The sequence below is a fragment of the Thamnophis sirtalis genome, unplaced genomic scaffold (genome assembly GCF_051295495.1).
Source record: "Thamnophis sirtalis isolate CommonGarterSnake01/CBP01778 unplaced genomic scaffold, rThaSir2_p1.2 scaffold_2, whole genome shotgun sequence".
NCBI lineage: Eukaryota > Metazoa > Chordata > Lepidosauria > Squamata > Natricidae > Thamnophis > Thamnophis sirtalis.
This window is the reverse complement of record NW_028261382.1, coordinates 126,479,476-126,496,720: the sequence shown is the minus strand read 5'-3', so window position 1 is coordinate 126,496,720 and position 17,245 is coordinate 126,479,476. Positions and strand designations below refer to the sequence as shown.

The window sequence follows — 17,245 nt, the reverse complement described above, 5'->3', positions numbered from 1 at the left end:
AACGTGACCAAAACTACAGAAGTCTAGCACCAGGACAAAATCAGCTCTCTAGCTGTGTTTATATGTAATAATAATGAGTCTAAAATCCTGAGTTATAGAGTCATAATGGGACCTTCTCGTTTGCTTCTTCAGGTATGTGCAGGAAACAAATCAGCTGAAAGAACGCAGTCTGACATTTAAAATTGGGAATAGGGTTTAGTTTTGATTATCATGATTTAAACTATCATGTTTTGTTACTGGACTTATAATTTTCCTCTTCCCACTGGTGAAACATTGAGATAATATGCCAATGTTTTGGGGTTACAATGACAAAGGCATATTTAATCAGCTGTCCTGATGCTGTGTAGATATTCTTCACATTCATTCTCATAGTGGGACAATTGCTGACAAATTTCAACTATTGAAGCTTTCCTTTCTGCCATGTGAAGAACTTGTCTTGCACAAAACTTCCAACATCAGTAGAACATTAGTAATATACCCTACACATTTGTGTGAAATGCCCAACTTGACAGCAATTTTCCTTTGAAAGATCCACCAATTGAGCTTAATCAGTTCAACCTTTTTCACATGAAACGTCAGTTTCTGTCACAGGTCATCCACTTTGTTCTTGATCACCCAAATAAGATCTTTCCAAGTCACCACCTTCTTCTGGCCCAGTGATACACTTACAACAACAAAATCAATACCATAAACAACTTACATTTGGCAGTGAATTTCAACCGGTGAGACTCTTTCGGCAATCAAAAATCAATTATGGCAGGTTGCTTAAACCATGCCAATGAGTATTTTACTGCAGGTTTCCATTTCACAAACAACAGCAACACAACGTTTTCTTACAACAACTGTCCAGCAACTGAAGTGAAAAAAAGATGCTTAGGAACATGTCAGAGCTTCTAGCGTTTCAGTACTGCCATCTGTCAATTATTTATAACATAAGAGGCATTACTTCACATTCAATCCTAATACGTAGAATTTCTAAAGATGGAAAGGAATTAAAAGTAACTATAAGATCAACAAAATAATATATTGTAAAAATATTTCCCTCAAAGCACAATATTAAATAAACAAATCTCATAATATTTATGTTCATAAAATATTTATGAAATATTTATTTTGCACAATTGCAAAACTTTCCAGACTTGAAAACTAATGTATCCTCTTTCTTTCCATAAGTGTGTGTGTGTGTGTGAGAGAGAGAGAGAGAGAGAGAGAGAGAGGGAGGGAGGGAGGGAGGGAGGGAGGGAGGGAGGGAGGGAGGGAGGGAGGGAGAGAGAGAGAGAGAGAGAGAGAGAGAGAGAGAGAGAGAGAGAGAGAGAGAGAGAGAGAGAGAGAGAGAGAGAGAGAGAGAGAGAGGGAACATTTTCTGAAAATTTTAAAATAAAGTAAACTGGAGAGAATTACACAATAATTTCCAATAAATGAATGGGATTTTTGTAGATCAAATGTCAAAATAGGGGAAGAAAAATGGAATTTACATGTAGAAATGCCAATCTCCTTATCTGAAGGCAATAGTAAGTTCTTGTAATTGCAGAGATGATAATGAAATTATTTCTAGGTTTCTCTCATGTAGTCTATTGATATTCTTATTATATCAAAGCTATTTGAGGATTGGAAACAAAACATTTAATCTCAATATGAAGCTAAACTTATCACATCTTTATTATTACTTCCTAGCAAAAATCCACTATTGTTCTTTTATATAAAGCTTTTGTTAGACACAGACAGTGCTCTCCCCACTACATCCTCCATTCCTTGATTTCCACTGCTTCTCTTTCATACCCTCATGCAGAAAACAGTGGTTATTATCTCTAATCTAGGAACAATTCACCTGCATCAAACAGTAAAGTGTATATTTTGCATGAGAAGATTCTAAGTTCATTTTCTGATATGACCAACAAGAATTAAAAAAAATATTTGGAAACCTGGAGATTTCTGTCAGTGTTGAAAATAATGCGTTAGGTGCATCAAGGATCTGGCTCAATAAGAACATCTTTTAGTATTTCATCAAATAATGTATTCAATTAGATAGACTCTTTTTCTACAACAGGGACTGTAGAATCCACTTTGACAGAATATAATAATTGTTTTCGTAATAGATTTTGAATTATTTTTTCATGCTGAACAGTCTTATTGATGGGAATATTTATCTTTGTTCTATGACATTAGAGCAGTTTCATCAATCATTGTATTGACAAAAGAACAATAGGATATGTTTTTTGTTTTATAATTCAAACTATATATTATTGTTCATAACTGTACTGAAGACACAGCAGTGACACAGAGGTAGTTGACATGTTAAAAATACACTTTGTTGTTACAAAGCGCTGCTTGGAAACAAGCCCATTTCTTCTATATCATTTTGATAGATGTAGCAGTTCAAGGGATGCTTGGCAAAATTTAATCATGACTATACAGTCACTTGGCATGCATTTCTTATTTAATTCAACAAAATAAAAGTATTAATCATTCTGTTGTGAATTCTTTTGAACTACACCATTGGTCATGATGAATACAACATTCATTCTCCTTAAAATATACTAGAATAATATGTGTATCACAATACTGTGACTCTTGTTTCAATTCATCTGCAGTGATTGTTTCATTCAAGCAAATCTTGTTTTCTTTTCCTAACTTTTGACCACTGGGAACAGAAAAAGGTAGATGAAGAATGAAAAATTCCCATTTTTTTTCAGATTTTCTCCTGATCCTAAGTGTCTCTATATTCTGTTTGCATAGAGAAAGAGGATTCTTATAATTCCATGCCAGTTATTCCATATACTGTAAATACTGTAAGCCTGCAGATACAAGGTCAACTGTTTTAGGCTGAATTCAAACTATCCTGTCGCTGTACTCTGCCTACAAATGAAGAATATGAAGTTTCCATTACAAGTTTCCATTAAAGGTAAAGATTCTCCTCGCATATATGTGCTAGTCATTTCCAGCTCTAGGGGGCGGTGCTCATCTCTGTTTCAAAGCCAAAGTGCCAGCGCTTTCCAAAGATGTCTTTGTGGTCATGTGGCTGGCCTGACTAAATGCCAAAGGTGCACGGAACGCTGTTACTTTCCCACCAAGGTGGTCCCTATTTTTCTACTTGCATTTTTTATGTGCTTTCCAACTGCTAGATTGGCAGAAGCTGGGACAAGTAACCGGAGCTCACTCTGTTACATGGCACTAGGGATTCGAACTGCCAACCTTCCAATCGACAAGCTCAGCGTCTTAGCCACCTGAGCCACCGTGTCCCTTTATAAGTTTCCATTACCTATTTGTAATTCATATGATATTGTGCTGCATATTTGAAAAAGCTGAGCATATCCTACTCATCATTCTTGCAATTGCCACTCTTTGTTGTCTGAGTGTCTTAAATATTTGCAGCCCTATCTACTTGGAAATAAGCCAAACTGTGTTTGATGTAATTATAGAAAGGATTCAGCACGAAGCATTTTTTTAAATCAAAATCAGAAAACAAAAATTAACTTTCAAAAGATATTCACAAAAGAGATGTTAACAACACCATCATTTTTATGTATAGTATATGTATAGTACAAATATTCCTGATGACAATATGGATGACATTTTCATTGTTTTAAACTGGAAATCCAGTCTAGGTTTGGTAACATCGTTCAATTACTGGCGTTCATCATTTTAAAGATGGCAGCAGAATATCATAAAATTTAACTAGCAGCCTAGTAAATAACATACCTATTTAACTGGAACAGCTGTAAGAAAGAACAGTTCCTAGACCTAGACTCTTTTGTCTTTAAATAAAGAGTTAAAAGAAACTTTGATAGTCTGCAAATCAATTCTAAGTAGATAACAATTGGGTTTTGGCTTCTTACTTATTTATTTATTTTATTATTTATTTATTTATTTATTTATGAAATTTATAGGCCGCCCAATCCCAAAGGACTCCGGGCGGCTTATGTAAGCTTTCAAACTCCACTGTGACTTCTAAATCAACAATTAATAGACTGATTGGCAAATACCTACAAACCTACACATTCAGGCTTGTAGGAGTCCTAACGTGATTTAAAGCAGGTTCCTTTTTAGTTCCTCCAATTGTCAAATAACTCTTATTATTCCTGATCAACGTAACTAGTATAGCCATGCATTTCAGAATGATGAGAATTCTAGCAACACATATGTTGAAGAAGGTGGGCTTTACAGCATACATTTGTCAATACTACGCAAGAACAGGCTACCAGTCCTATGTCATCTGAAAAGAGAGAATGGCAAGCCAGGATTAAGAGATAACCAAAAATTCTGATCCACTCATCTTGTGACAAGTACTAATGTTGCAGTGGGTAATATACCATAGCAAAGAACTTGCCGAGAATTTTGCAAAAATCTTTTTTTGCTGTTATATATTTGGAATCCATGCTTCCTTCTAATTGGCATTCGAAGGAACCTTAATTTTTTTTTATCTGCAGAAAACTTCCCTAGAATTAGTCATGCCTATCACAGTCCACATATGAAAGGCTAAATATGGCATTTGGGCATTTACTGGAAATTTTTATCTCCTCCTTCAGTGCTACTTATAGCTAAGGAAAAACATTGGATAACAGTGGGAGACTTTAGAGAATACAATTCTATGGCAGTGGAACAAAAACAAATCAATTTATGATCCAATCACACATCCACTAGGAATCCTGACTAGTTCTTCCTGAGTTTGGTAAAGAATAGTATACATCCCAACATTTTTACAATGCAGTATTGTGTAATGAGAAGTAATATACCTCTAACTGTATGTGTGAAATTAATACAAGGATGTGAAAAAGAGAAGTGGTTTATTAAAATGTGAATTACTGGATTTATCTTTTGACAAGGAACAGTCAGTTGGTACAACTAGCCATTATCTAGATGTGCTAAAAAATGTTTATTTCACTGATCTTTGCAAGGCAAAGAACAAAGGAACATTGGAGACTTAATTCAGTTTTAATATAGTAATAAAAGACATTTTAAAAATATATATTTGCTGCATTACAGCATACAGTATGTATTGTATATGCAGCATTTTTAATCTACATTTTATGGAGATAACTTCTTATTATGAATATGACTTATATGTTTAAGAATTTGTGTTGATTATTCTATTAATGTTTACTGTATGTGTTCTGAAAGTTTTGCTCGGTCTACTATAACAAAAGCATCAGTTTCCCTAAGTAATTAAATCACAATATTGGTTAATGGCAAAATTGGACATCCATTGAACACTTCTTGATAATGATTAATTCATTCAATGATTAATTACAACTTTCTTCCCTAATTACATTTCATCGAATAGTTCAATTATTAAAAGTTATTAAGTAGTGTCCAAACTCATCTATTGTAAAACTCCATTACAAGGGGGATTTTCTAGACATCTGTATCATTAGCATGCTATCCTGCACACCTTTTTCAGGTTGTTGTATTTTTATTCTCTTATCAATATTATATGACAATTATTTTGTCATTTTTAGGAAACAGTCCATACTTATTATATGGGCTTGAGGGTCAATCCCTGTTTTTAGCAAGCATTAAGGCTATGCAAATCCTTTCAAAGTGTTCATGCGGAAGCTCATACAAGCTCATCTCTTTGAAACATTGAAGCAGCCATATTCAAATTGGTAGAACTGAGTCATTAACTGAATGCACAGACAAACAGTAACTGATTATGAAGCAACTGTGCAAGTGTGGAAAAAGATATGGCTGTTTTAATGATCTTAAGAAAGGAGGGTTTTTTAATACACATCTGCTTGTATAGTGCACATCCTTTCTTTCAAAGGATTTGCACAGTTGTAGTAGTTCTCAGAGTTGTCTTTTCCACAGCTGTTCACAGAGGCAATTATATATATTCAGTTTGTGAATGCTGCTGAATTAAGATGTAAGAGTGATGATACATAAACAAATATATACAGTATCTCTCTTTAAAGCCATGACACTGAGTTTAATAGCCAATAGTGTGCTGGAAATATTTATCCAAGATTTTTGCTGGTAATTTCATCAGTAAAATATGCCATGATGTGCCTTGGAGGCGAACTTTGACAGCTTATGATGCTTTGCAAAATTACCAGTCACCCAGAACCATCTTTAGAGCATATTGTAATTGGCTAATGGGCATTTCTTCAACTATCTCGGTTGCCTTGAAAGAGTAGCATCCTTGACACTTAGCATCTAGTGTTGCCAGCAGGTCCTTCATGTGCTTGGACCATGCTGTTCCAGCATTCAAGGCATCGGGGAGTAAGACACTCTGCTCCTCCAGGGCAAGCAGTGAGTGTAAACAAAATATTCTAGTCTAAGATAGGAATGAGACTCTTATTTTTCATCAACAATGCAAATTTCACTTTATACAAAAGTAGATAAGTATCCCAACATTTCATGTCAATTCATGAAACGTACAGTAGATATGAACATCTGTTTCAAAAGTGTATTATAGGAGTCTTTTATTGCCTGAATTTTTGTTGTTCTCAGTCTACTTCACCATATGCACCAGTGGAGGGATTCAACATTTTTTACTACTGGTTCTGTGGGCGTGGCTTGGTAGGCACGGCATGGCTTGGTGGGCGTGGCAGGGGAAGGATACTGTAAAATCTCCATCCCCTCCCCATTCCAGGTGAAGGTTACTGTAAAATCTCCATTCCCTCCCCACTCCAGGGAAGGTTACTACAAAGTCCCCATTTCCTCCCGATCAGCTAGGATTCAGGAGGCAGAGAATAGATGGCGGCAGGGCCAGTCAGAGGTGATATTTACCGGTTTTCCGAATTTCTCAAAATTTCTGCTACCAGTTCTACAGAATTGGTCAGAACCTGCTGAATACCACCTCTGATATGCACACAGTTCTGATTTATGAAATCATTATATTTAATGATAAAACAACACATTTTATTTTCATCAAATTAGAGGTGCAAACTCTTGAATGGATTGCTGAAATTGCTTCCCCCAAAGTAGACATGGAACAATGTGTAAAGGGTGGTAATGCGAACATCTGAACTTGATATGACTAAGTGAGTATTTTCATATCAGAAGAGCAATGGCTAAGGAGTTCAAATCTATTTTCAAGTTCAAAAACCTAACAAATCATTTAAAGGCAGCAAAAAAGTTGTCAGATTTACTGAAGTTTGTTGTACCTTTTGTATGCAAATATGATAATAAACAACATGCACTAAATTAAAGGTGGGATTGGATATTAATTGCAGAAACATACAAATAAGAAAAATCAGTTTTGGTGAAGTATAAATACGTTGATACAGAAGTCACTATGACTTTTTAAACATTCACATCGATATTTACAGAGTTTCAAGGAAATCTGACATTAAAAATGGACAACAGAAAACTCCACAGTGACTTGAAACATGTTTCCTAGATCTTAATTGTGCTTTTCAGTTGAAAAGGTATATCTAGGAACAAACTGTGGAGCACTTTCTCTTATATCTATTATTTACAGCAAACCAAAGAAAAACCACACAGCAGCCAGATGTAACTCTATAGATTCAATCCTGTAGTTGCTGAAGCTCCTGAACAAAAAAAAATGCTGTGATCTTCTTTTCCTGCAACATTTTATTCTAGATGTTTTTTTTTTTTAAGGGTTTATAGCCCATACAGAGGAAACAGAAACAAGCATCATAAAATATACTCTGACTTTGACTCTTTGATTAGTAGAAATTCATTTTAAATTTTTGCTACTTTTGTTTTTTCTTATTTTTCCTTTTCTTTTGGAATTCATATTGGAATTTGGAAGACTGGCGACACAATGAAACAATCACTTGTCCATTTTGTGGCTGTCCTCAACAGCTTCTTAACTGTCCTTATCAGGGGTTAATTTAATTAATATGTTACAATGAATCAGTTGTATTTTATTTATATAAAATTATTCTGAGCATACAATACCTGGATTGCCTGAAAATGCATTTTCATATGGCTTGTTATTACAATTATTATTAAATATTTAATTCCTATGTGTGTGTGTGTGTGTGTGTGTGTGTGTGCTGTATATATACCATCTATAGTCATTCAGTTATTCTTATTTATCATTTTTATAACCCACCCCAATCCAAATACTTCACATAGGCAACACTGTAGAAACATAATAGCAATTATGTTTTACCATGATTTTTGTTTAAAAAGAAAACAAATTTATATTAATATTCACTGCGTTTTCATTAGGAAACTGTATTAATGCAAAACCTTTATGTAAGATGAGATGAGATAAAGATAAAATCCAAGAAAGTTTTACCTATTTGTTTTCTGTACTGATCCATAGGTATTTTTGCAGAAGCAGCATCCTTTCTACCCATTTTTCCGTATTTATGAACTCTATAACAAAATATTAAATATTAATATTAAAATATTAAAAAATGCTTAAGAAACTTCACAGCCATTTTTAATGCAGGTCTCATGCATCATCATAACTATCAATCAATACATTATATACATACAGGACAAATATAAACAGGACAGAACTTGGTTATGGAGAAAATAATCCATATAATCCTAAAATAGATTTGAAAAACCTTAGGAACAGCATAGATTGACGCTGAATGTGTGGTGAAACAAACAAAAACTATTTCTTTCAAGTTACATGTGTTTCATAGCTTGACAAAATGAAATTTATTCTGACTGTATTTGTATTTTCCAATCATTTCTTCCTAACATTCCTGAAAGGTCCAACTCTGTCCTCTTTTTCTCAATGACCCAAGCAACACATGTTAGCTTCTTTAAGGTTTTTACCAGTCACCTGCCAGCCAGGAAGAGAGAATAGTAGCAAATCAAGGAGGAATCAACTTGATCTGTAATATTTAGTGCCATTCACAACTCTAAACCATGGAATATCAGATGAATGCCTGCACCAACAAGGCATTTCAACATTATTCTAAAGAATCAGTCCTTCAAAATAACTACACTATAGCTTCTGTGAAAGCTCTAATTATCTTTTAATTCTTCAAAGATACACTACAGATATTAATAGATTTATCCCCTTTTCTTTGAATTGTGAGCATCATTCATAAACTATTTATAAATCCTGTAAGGAACATTTATAATTTCCTCTGCTGATTCTGTTTCTCCATCCGTCTGTCTACCTACACCTACACACACACACACAGACACACATACACACACTACAGATAACAATATAAATACAAAATCTATCTATCTATCTATCTATCCATCCATCCATCCATCCATCCATCCATCCGCACACATACAATGGAACTACAAATAAACCACATAAATGCATTCTTTTTATTTCACCCCTCTTTATCCTACCTTCAATTTCAGATATGAGGAACAAAAAGAAATAAAAACATACAATTAGATGAATAGGTATTATACCCAGGCTATAGTTTATTTCATTCATCAGAAAGAGCTATTTTTTTAAAAAAAAATGCTTACTGAAATTTAATATTTGCCACAAAACATTAGCAATGAAAAAAATGTTTTAACTTCCAGTAAAATACTCAATGGATCATAATGTCAATGCTGTTATTAAAGAAGAAGAAGTTTGGGTTAGTAAGATGAAGCACTTAGATGTGTATGTGCTTTAAACTGTCACTAATTTTGTAGCAGCCAATACCTCTAAAACTGCTGTGACTTTTCTTTGTTCTTCAGAGCTGCTCAGTAATCATCATTCATTTCAACTGCTTTGATAGTTAGATAGCAAACTCCCAAGAAACCCACTGAGACATTAGCACATGCAGCCACAATGTCTAATAAGACAGCTATTTGCATAAAAGATCAGCCACAATTTAAAATGTCTTGCAATAGATGTGGAAAGGGAATAACAGATCTATATTAGCATGTACAAAACTAAGATTGTTTTCACAATTGAATTCCCAGGGGACCAAAGCTCATCACCTTTCCCTGATTAAAAAAAAATGAAATCCTGCAAGTTGCTGTAAGCCTGTTAACTAAAATATGGATTCATAAGGAAAAGAATGTTGATTATTTATTCATCCTGTTGAGGAACAATTTTGTTGTAATCATCATACCACCTCACGAAATATTTTACAAAAGAAACCATCTTGTCTTTATACAATTAACCCAGCTTCTTTCTTTTTTTCTTTTCCTTTCCTTTCCTTTCCTTTTTTTTAAAAGAAGGAATGAGTTCAACCCTTTTTTACTGTATGAACACGAGAAAGCCCTAATGATGGCAAATATAGCAGAAGTAAATGGTATTTTTTTGCTCTGGCAACGTAAAGTGGAAATAGTGATTCCTATATAAGGGTTTGGCTTGGCATTAAAATATTGCATCAAAATGCCGTCACAAAGAGAAGTGCCATCTCGCTGTCCCCACCCTGGCTTTCTAATTTGTAAAGAACAGCTAGGTTCAGTTCAGTTTAGCTAGGGCACATTGTCTCCATCTTAACATTTTTAACCACTCATTTCTCAATACAATAAACAAATGAGGTATACACACACACACACACACAGTCACACACAAAGAGAGAGAGAGAGAGAGAGAGAGAGAGAGAGAGAGAGAGAGAGAGAGAGAGAGAGAGAGAGAGAGAGAGAGAGAGAGAGAGAGAGAGAGAGAGAGAGAGAGAGAGAGATCAATTATTTAATGAAAATTTTCACATAATAATCAAAATGTATATAATGTTTCCATGCAGTGTGGTTAATTCATTAAATTACATTTTGAGGCCACCCAATTTCTTAATAACTTTGTCTCCCTTGCAATTAAAAAACAAAAACAACATATATAGAAAAATTACAGCAGACTAGAAGTAGCTATACTACCAGTAAAAAAAGCCTAAAGACCATAAAAAGCATTCTTTTCCAAGAAACAACCAATTGTCATTAGGATAGGAGTCATACAAATCTCTGGGAATCTCTGAGGTTACATTCAAAGCCTGATTCAAATATTTGAAGAAGTGACTTTGAAAAAGAAAAAATGGTAAAATTGATAAAAGCTTGATTTCCCCAAAATAAGTGTTCACGTTGAATTTATATTTATAATTTATAACCTATAAATGCATCAATTCAGTCTCTTAAGAACCAAAGTTATTAAATAACAATAAAGTATCCAACGTATTATGTGAAGCTAAAGCTATAAAACACTTAGAACTTTACCATCAACTTTAAATGTTCAGCAGTAGCAAAACTGAATGTAATATTTGTTATTCCATATCACAGCTGCATTTTCCGCTGTACTAACACTATTAGAATCATTCGTAAATTCCAAGTATTCATCAATGACGTATTGGGAAATATATTTTATTTTTTAATTGGGAAAGCACTATCGGTCTGTGTGTGTAGAAATGCAATAGAAGTTCAGTTGGCTCTTTCTGTAAATCTATATTTGAAAGAACTTTATCATAGCACTGTAGAATAAGGAATTCTATTTCTGAATTTAGAAAAAAATATATTCAGACATTATTTACTGCTGGAATTTGGTAGAAATCGACAATGCTTTGTTTATGTGTAAACCATTTGATTTGTTAAATTTGTAGTTCTTAATTTCATTAAAAAAAAACCAACATTTACTGTAAATATTACCTGAGTAATACCACAAGGACTCTATATTTATAGAAAATCTTACATAAGATACCCAGTGGCAAGTTTGATCAGCGATAAAACAAGAAGTATTTTTATTAAATGAACTGGTGATTTGTGGATTTGTTGATTAAAAGTGGTTGAACATGGGAAGAACGATATTATAATGTAACTTTAATAGGGAGAAGGAATAAGTTTAACTGCTATAAAGAAGATCAGAAGTTATTTCTTGATCTTTCTTTTTTTCTTTTTGAATCTCTCCATACTTTTTGTAGCTATTTTCTTTTTCTTTATTTTTTCTCTATATTGGTTCACATTTATTTTATTTTTGTAGTATATTATATTACTTCTGTGCTACAAGTAAAGTGTGTTAGATTCTGTTTCAAGGCTTAACAATCCACTCAATTTTCATCCAGGATTAGCCAGCCATTATGTATGCACATGTAATTTTCTTCTTCAATCAACAGAAATTATATCCCATCCTTAAATGAAACATGTTTAAATATACCCCTGATGGCACTTTTATTGTTGTTTATCTCATACTTCTTACACTACTCAAAAAGTCTATATTAAGGATTTACGTAATATTCCAATTTATTAGTGCAATCAATGAATATACTGATGACCTGCTAAAGGCGCAGATCAGCAATAAAAATAATTTCCTTAATTGAATGACCATTCTACCTAAAAACAATGCAAAATACATAATAAATCAAATAGGCAGAACTTTTCTTTTTGAAAGCATATTCCTTCTGGATTGAGGTTTTCAGAGATAAGTCCCCTAGTGAGAAGGACTCCCAAGTATTTAATACGGAGCTCTGACCAGTCATATATTCCCTTAATGCAGAATGAACTAAAGAAGCTTCTTGGATAAGAAGCGAAACGTCTTCAGGGAAAAACAAAGAAAGTCCAGTTGCCTTTTGAAAAGCACCTTTGGGACAGTAAATCCTGAACTGTTGAGATTCCATTGCTCCAGTATGTCTTTAAATGTATAGTTCTAATCCTACATAGGGATGCAGTGGCTCAGTGGCTAAGACGCTGAGATTATTGATCAGAAGGTTGGCAGTTCAGAGGTTCGAATCCCTAGCACCATATAATGGAGTGAGCTCCTGTTACTTGTCCCCGCTTCTGCAAACCTAGCAGTTCGAAAGCATGTAAAAATGCAAGTAGAAAAATAGGGACCACCTTTGGTGGGAAGGTAGCAGCGTTTTGTGCGCCTTCAGTGTTTAGTCATGCCGGCCACATGACCACAGATATTTCTTTGAACAGCGCTGGCTCTTCGGCTTTGAAACGGACTTGAGCACCACCCCCTAGAGTCAGGAGCGACTAGCACATATGTGCGAGGGGAACCTTTACCTTTACCTTTAATCTACATAGGCTTTATCTTTCTACAAAAGCCTCATTCCAGTGGAACACTTTATTTGTGCTTTATTTTATTCGTTTATTATTTATTAAATTTCTAAATCATCCAATTCTAGACAGACCTGAGCAAAGTCACAAAGTTAGAGAAGCAACAATTCCATAAAGAAAAAACAAAACTCTATAAAATTACCATCAAAGGGAACAAAACCATCTTTTTACATTCTCCTTCAGTTCATTTATTCTGTTATTCTGTTCTGTTCTGTTCATCAAAAGGGCCCCTCCATCTATCTTAACCATAAACCTGGGGTGAGGGGAGTCTTTTTTTTTCCCCGGTGTAAATATATTTATTTTCATTTCATTTCGTACAATCACATATATACTGTGCATAACCGGGGCATATAACATTGAACAATAAACACAGCCCTCCCTCTTGTCAACAAAACCCCACAAAATACAAACCCAATATACCACTTCGACCCACCATACACCCTTTCTTTCGCCCCCTCCAACTTTCGTTCTTCCCTCCAACATTCCCCTCTACCCTACTTCCCCTCCCCCTCTATCACTCCTCTCTCCCAATACAATCCCTCCCTTCCTTCTAATCCTCCCTCCAATCCTCTCTCCCACCCTCTCTACCCCTCTTTCTTCTTTCCCCCGGGTGGGGGGAGTCTTTTTAAAGAATGCTTCAATGCTGGTAAGATGGAATCCTACACAGGTTTTTGAGGTGGATGCTATTCCAAAGGTTTCAATGACCAACACAGTTTTTCAGATAATCCCTCTGCCAATGTTTCTGTCTTAATATCTGCATAAGGAAAGCCTACATATATACAGAATACTAAAGAGGACTTGGCATTCACCTGATTTAAGTGGAAGCCTCTCCACATGTTCTTGTACATGTATACGATTTATCCTGGAAATGTCAATTGAGACATTAGTAGGGGCAAAATTTAACCAGAACATTCAAAGGGTTCTGGTTTCAACAGCATCTGAATACATCTAGTATTTATGCCACTATTCACAGTGTACTCTTTATATTCAATTGGGTATGAATAATCAGTTCCATCTCAGAATGGTCTAACATTAGGGTCCTTAAAGATGCATAAAGGAAACACACTTGCTGTTTAAGCATTACAAAGATGAAGATTGGTTACCTTTAAAAATTTAACACACATACACACACACATTCTCTTAGGCAACATATTTGAACTCACTCATCATAAAAGACATTATTTTTACATTTTAAGGAAGTCTATTTCTTAATCTCACTTTCTCAAGAGTCATTTATTGCATACACAGGGAGCTGCATATATACATATACATGCACAAAGATGCAAATGTACAAGCTATAAATCACACATACTATTTTCATTCATTTATAGTTCTATATGCACTGAATGATTAATAAGAATAAGAATATCCAAAGGGACATTCTGTATACATAGCAATATCTACTGGCATAGAAGAATTCAGGAAATTAGTGGATCTTGTTCAATGCTTTTTTGCTTCAATTGCCGAAGATGATAAAATATTAATGTGTTTTTGATCATGAAGATAATGAAATTTTAAAAGTAGTTATTCATTAGAAAGAAACAAAATTAAGAATCAGTAGCTAATAAATTGAATTAAGATTTTAAGTAGTGATCCAGCAACAAATGTTATAAAGTGTTCAATTTTCTACATTTTGAGAGCCACTGTAGTGCAGAGGTTAAGATGTTGGAATGACAACAGAGAGAATTAGGTTTTAGTCCTGTCAGGCACCAAACCCCAAAAATGACATGTGGAGTTATTTCCAAGCAGTTTCCTTAATTGTTCTTCATCTGTAGACAGAAATCTATACTTGCATTATTAAAAATACACTTTGAGAATTGCTAAGGAGGTGCTGTCTTAGCCCATTTTCTCCCAACCAAACTATCTGAACTTCGCTATCTCTTGGCCCTCTAAAATGCAACTCCTTTCTCTTGGGACTAGACTACATTCCACCATAAAACCATCCATAATCACAGTTTATTGTGGATGAAAGGAAGGAGGATTTTCTAAATTTCTAAAGATATCGCAGGAAAAATGAATAAAGGAAGCTAATGATTTTGCTGCTTTGGTAGCTGCATTGGTAATCAGTTGATTTCCAGATGTAATTCTATGTGATGCCTATCTTTGAGACTTCTCATGGTCCAGACCCAATTATCTGAGAACTGCCTTTTCCTGTATTCATTTGTCCCCGTTCAACCAGTTAAAATGCAGTAAACTTCCTATAGATCATGTCCTTACAGGGCTGCCACATGACAGAACAACAAAAAGAAGTATTTCCAATAGCTACCCTCCCTCTCTGTAGAAATTAGGCCACCCCATCCTTCTGAGGCCTCAGGAAAATGCTGAAGACCTATGCTGTACAAAAGCCTGTTCTGTGATTTGAATATGGAGTTGGACACATTTATATTTCTTGGTGAGGTGTACACACACACACACACACACACATATTGCAGGCTTTCTGGTATATATTTTTTGTTTGCAGTATATTGTTAACTATCTAGAGCCTGTGGGAATGGGTGGCAAAGTAAATAAGGGAAGCGAAGGAGAGAAGTAAGAAGAGAACACATGCTTAGACAGTGAAAATAGACGAGCTACTATTCCCACTCCTACAGAAGTTCAAAATTTAGTTCGGAAAAATGAAGAAAAAAAATTCTGACTTTACACAATTCAGCAACAGAATAATTGTTGAGATGTGGAATGTCTTTCCTTAGAGATTTTCAAGATGAGGTTGGGCAATCAGCTATGTTTATTAACTTACAGAAATGCACGAAACGTATAATTAATTTACAGAACTCATTTGTTCATGGAATTCATTTCCCTGAGATATTACAGTAGTCAATAACTTTGATGGCTTACAAAAGAGACAAATTCAATAGCAGTAAGTCTATTCATGCTTATTAGGAATCTAGGTAAATCAGCCCTCCATATTTAGAGATAGTGTTCTGATGTTTCTTAGCTGCTGTAGCATTGTAGGGTGCCTTAATGATAGGGAACCCCTCCCTGAGCCATCTTGAGCCATCACCTTTGAATGCAGGGTGATAGGCTGATAGAACAAGTGGTTAGTGGTTCATGGACAGCTTCCAAGTTTCTACTTTCATTAATTTAAAACATACCGATAAGAAATTCTTGTGGGTACTTAACAGAAGTGCAAGATACTGTCACCACATTGTCTTCCTACATAGTGATTGTCACAGTGCTTACACATGTTGTAGATTTTTTTCCCCCTTTTTGGACTACTGGGTATTGTGGTTTACTTAAGTTGGTTTGGAGAGCTTTAATTGGTTTGTGTACGATGACGCTGCAGTAAGTGATACAGACTTTGTCTTCCGGGTGCAATTCAAGGTACTAATTACGACCTTTAAAGCGCTCCATGGCTTAGGCCCAGGGTACCTGCGAGACCACCTACTGCCACCAGTAGCCTCCCACCGTCCATTGCGATCCCACAGAGTTCGCCTCCTCAGGGTGCCATTGGCCAGACAGTGTCGGCTAGCGACCCCCAGGGGGAGAACCTTCTCTGTGGGAGCGCCCTCCCTCTGGAATTAGCTGCCCCCAGAGTTTTGCATAATCCCTGACCTCCGGTCCTTCCGACGCACCCTAAAAAGTTGGCTTTTCCTGCAAGCCGGCCTGGCCTAATAGAATAAAATATAGGATTAATTTAGTTGTTAATTTTAATTTAATTTTTAAATTTTTATTGTAAATATCAATTGGGGTTTTTGGGGTACTTTATTTAATGTCCCTTTTAATTTTTGTAATATGTGTTTTCTTTTATGCTGTACGCCGCCCTGAGTCCTTGGGAGAAGAGCGGCATATAAATCCAATAAACCTAAACCTAACCTAGACAGAAGACTGGTGGGGCACATACTTGAACACAAGTAACAGTCAGATGACCCAAGGAAAATTCCATCTCATAATACATGGACAGATTTAACCATAGCTGGAAAGTTCATAGCTGCGAAGCTATGAACTTCTAGACCAAAATAAATCCAAAAATTCTAGGAAATTCCTGCGAGCTGTCATTCAGACAAATTAATCATTCACAAAGGAGGCAACAGTTACAGAAAACAGAACTACAAACTAGTAAGTTCAAAATAAGGGAAGTGTGAGCCAGATCTGATGGAGACAATTTTAATCCTCCTTTGTCGCAATATGCTCTGTGGAAAACTTCATCCAGACCAGGGATTCTCCAGAGCAACAGGAGTGGCAAGGAAAATGATATTACTTAGCCTGATTCCAGTGGAAAGCCTCTGTTGAATCCTAGTGTTTTCCATCAATGGAAATGGTACCATCTGTTCCCAGAATGACCAATCTGGATCACACTATTACCCATAAATAATAAATGTATTAATGGAAATGAAAATAACTGAATAAACATGTGTGCTTGCATATGTGT

General features: G+C 35.2%; 1 protein-coding gene across 1 annotated transcript in view; it reads right to left on the bottom strand.

Annotated features, from left to right (window-relative positions):
- TRIQK (triple QxxK/R motif containing) overlaps positions 1–17,245 on the bottom strand; it is a 53,995-nt gene that overhangs the window by 26,319 nt on the left and 10,431 nt on the right. Inside the window, exon 3 of the mRNA XM_014066390.2 lies at positions 8,210–8,289. Within this exon, the coding sequence (XP_013921865.1) occupies positions 8,210–8,270 (61 nt within the window). The 5' untranslated portion in view covers positions 8,271–8,289. The remainder of the gene's footprint in view (positions 1–8,209; positions 8,290–17,245) is intronic.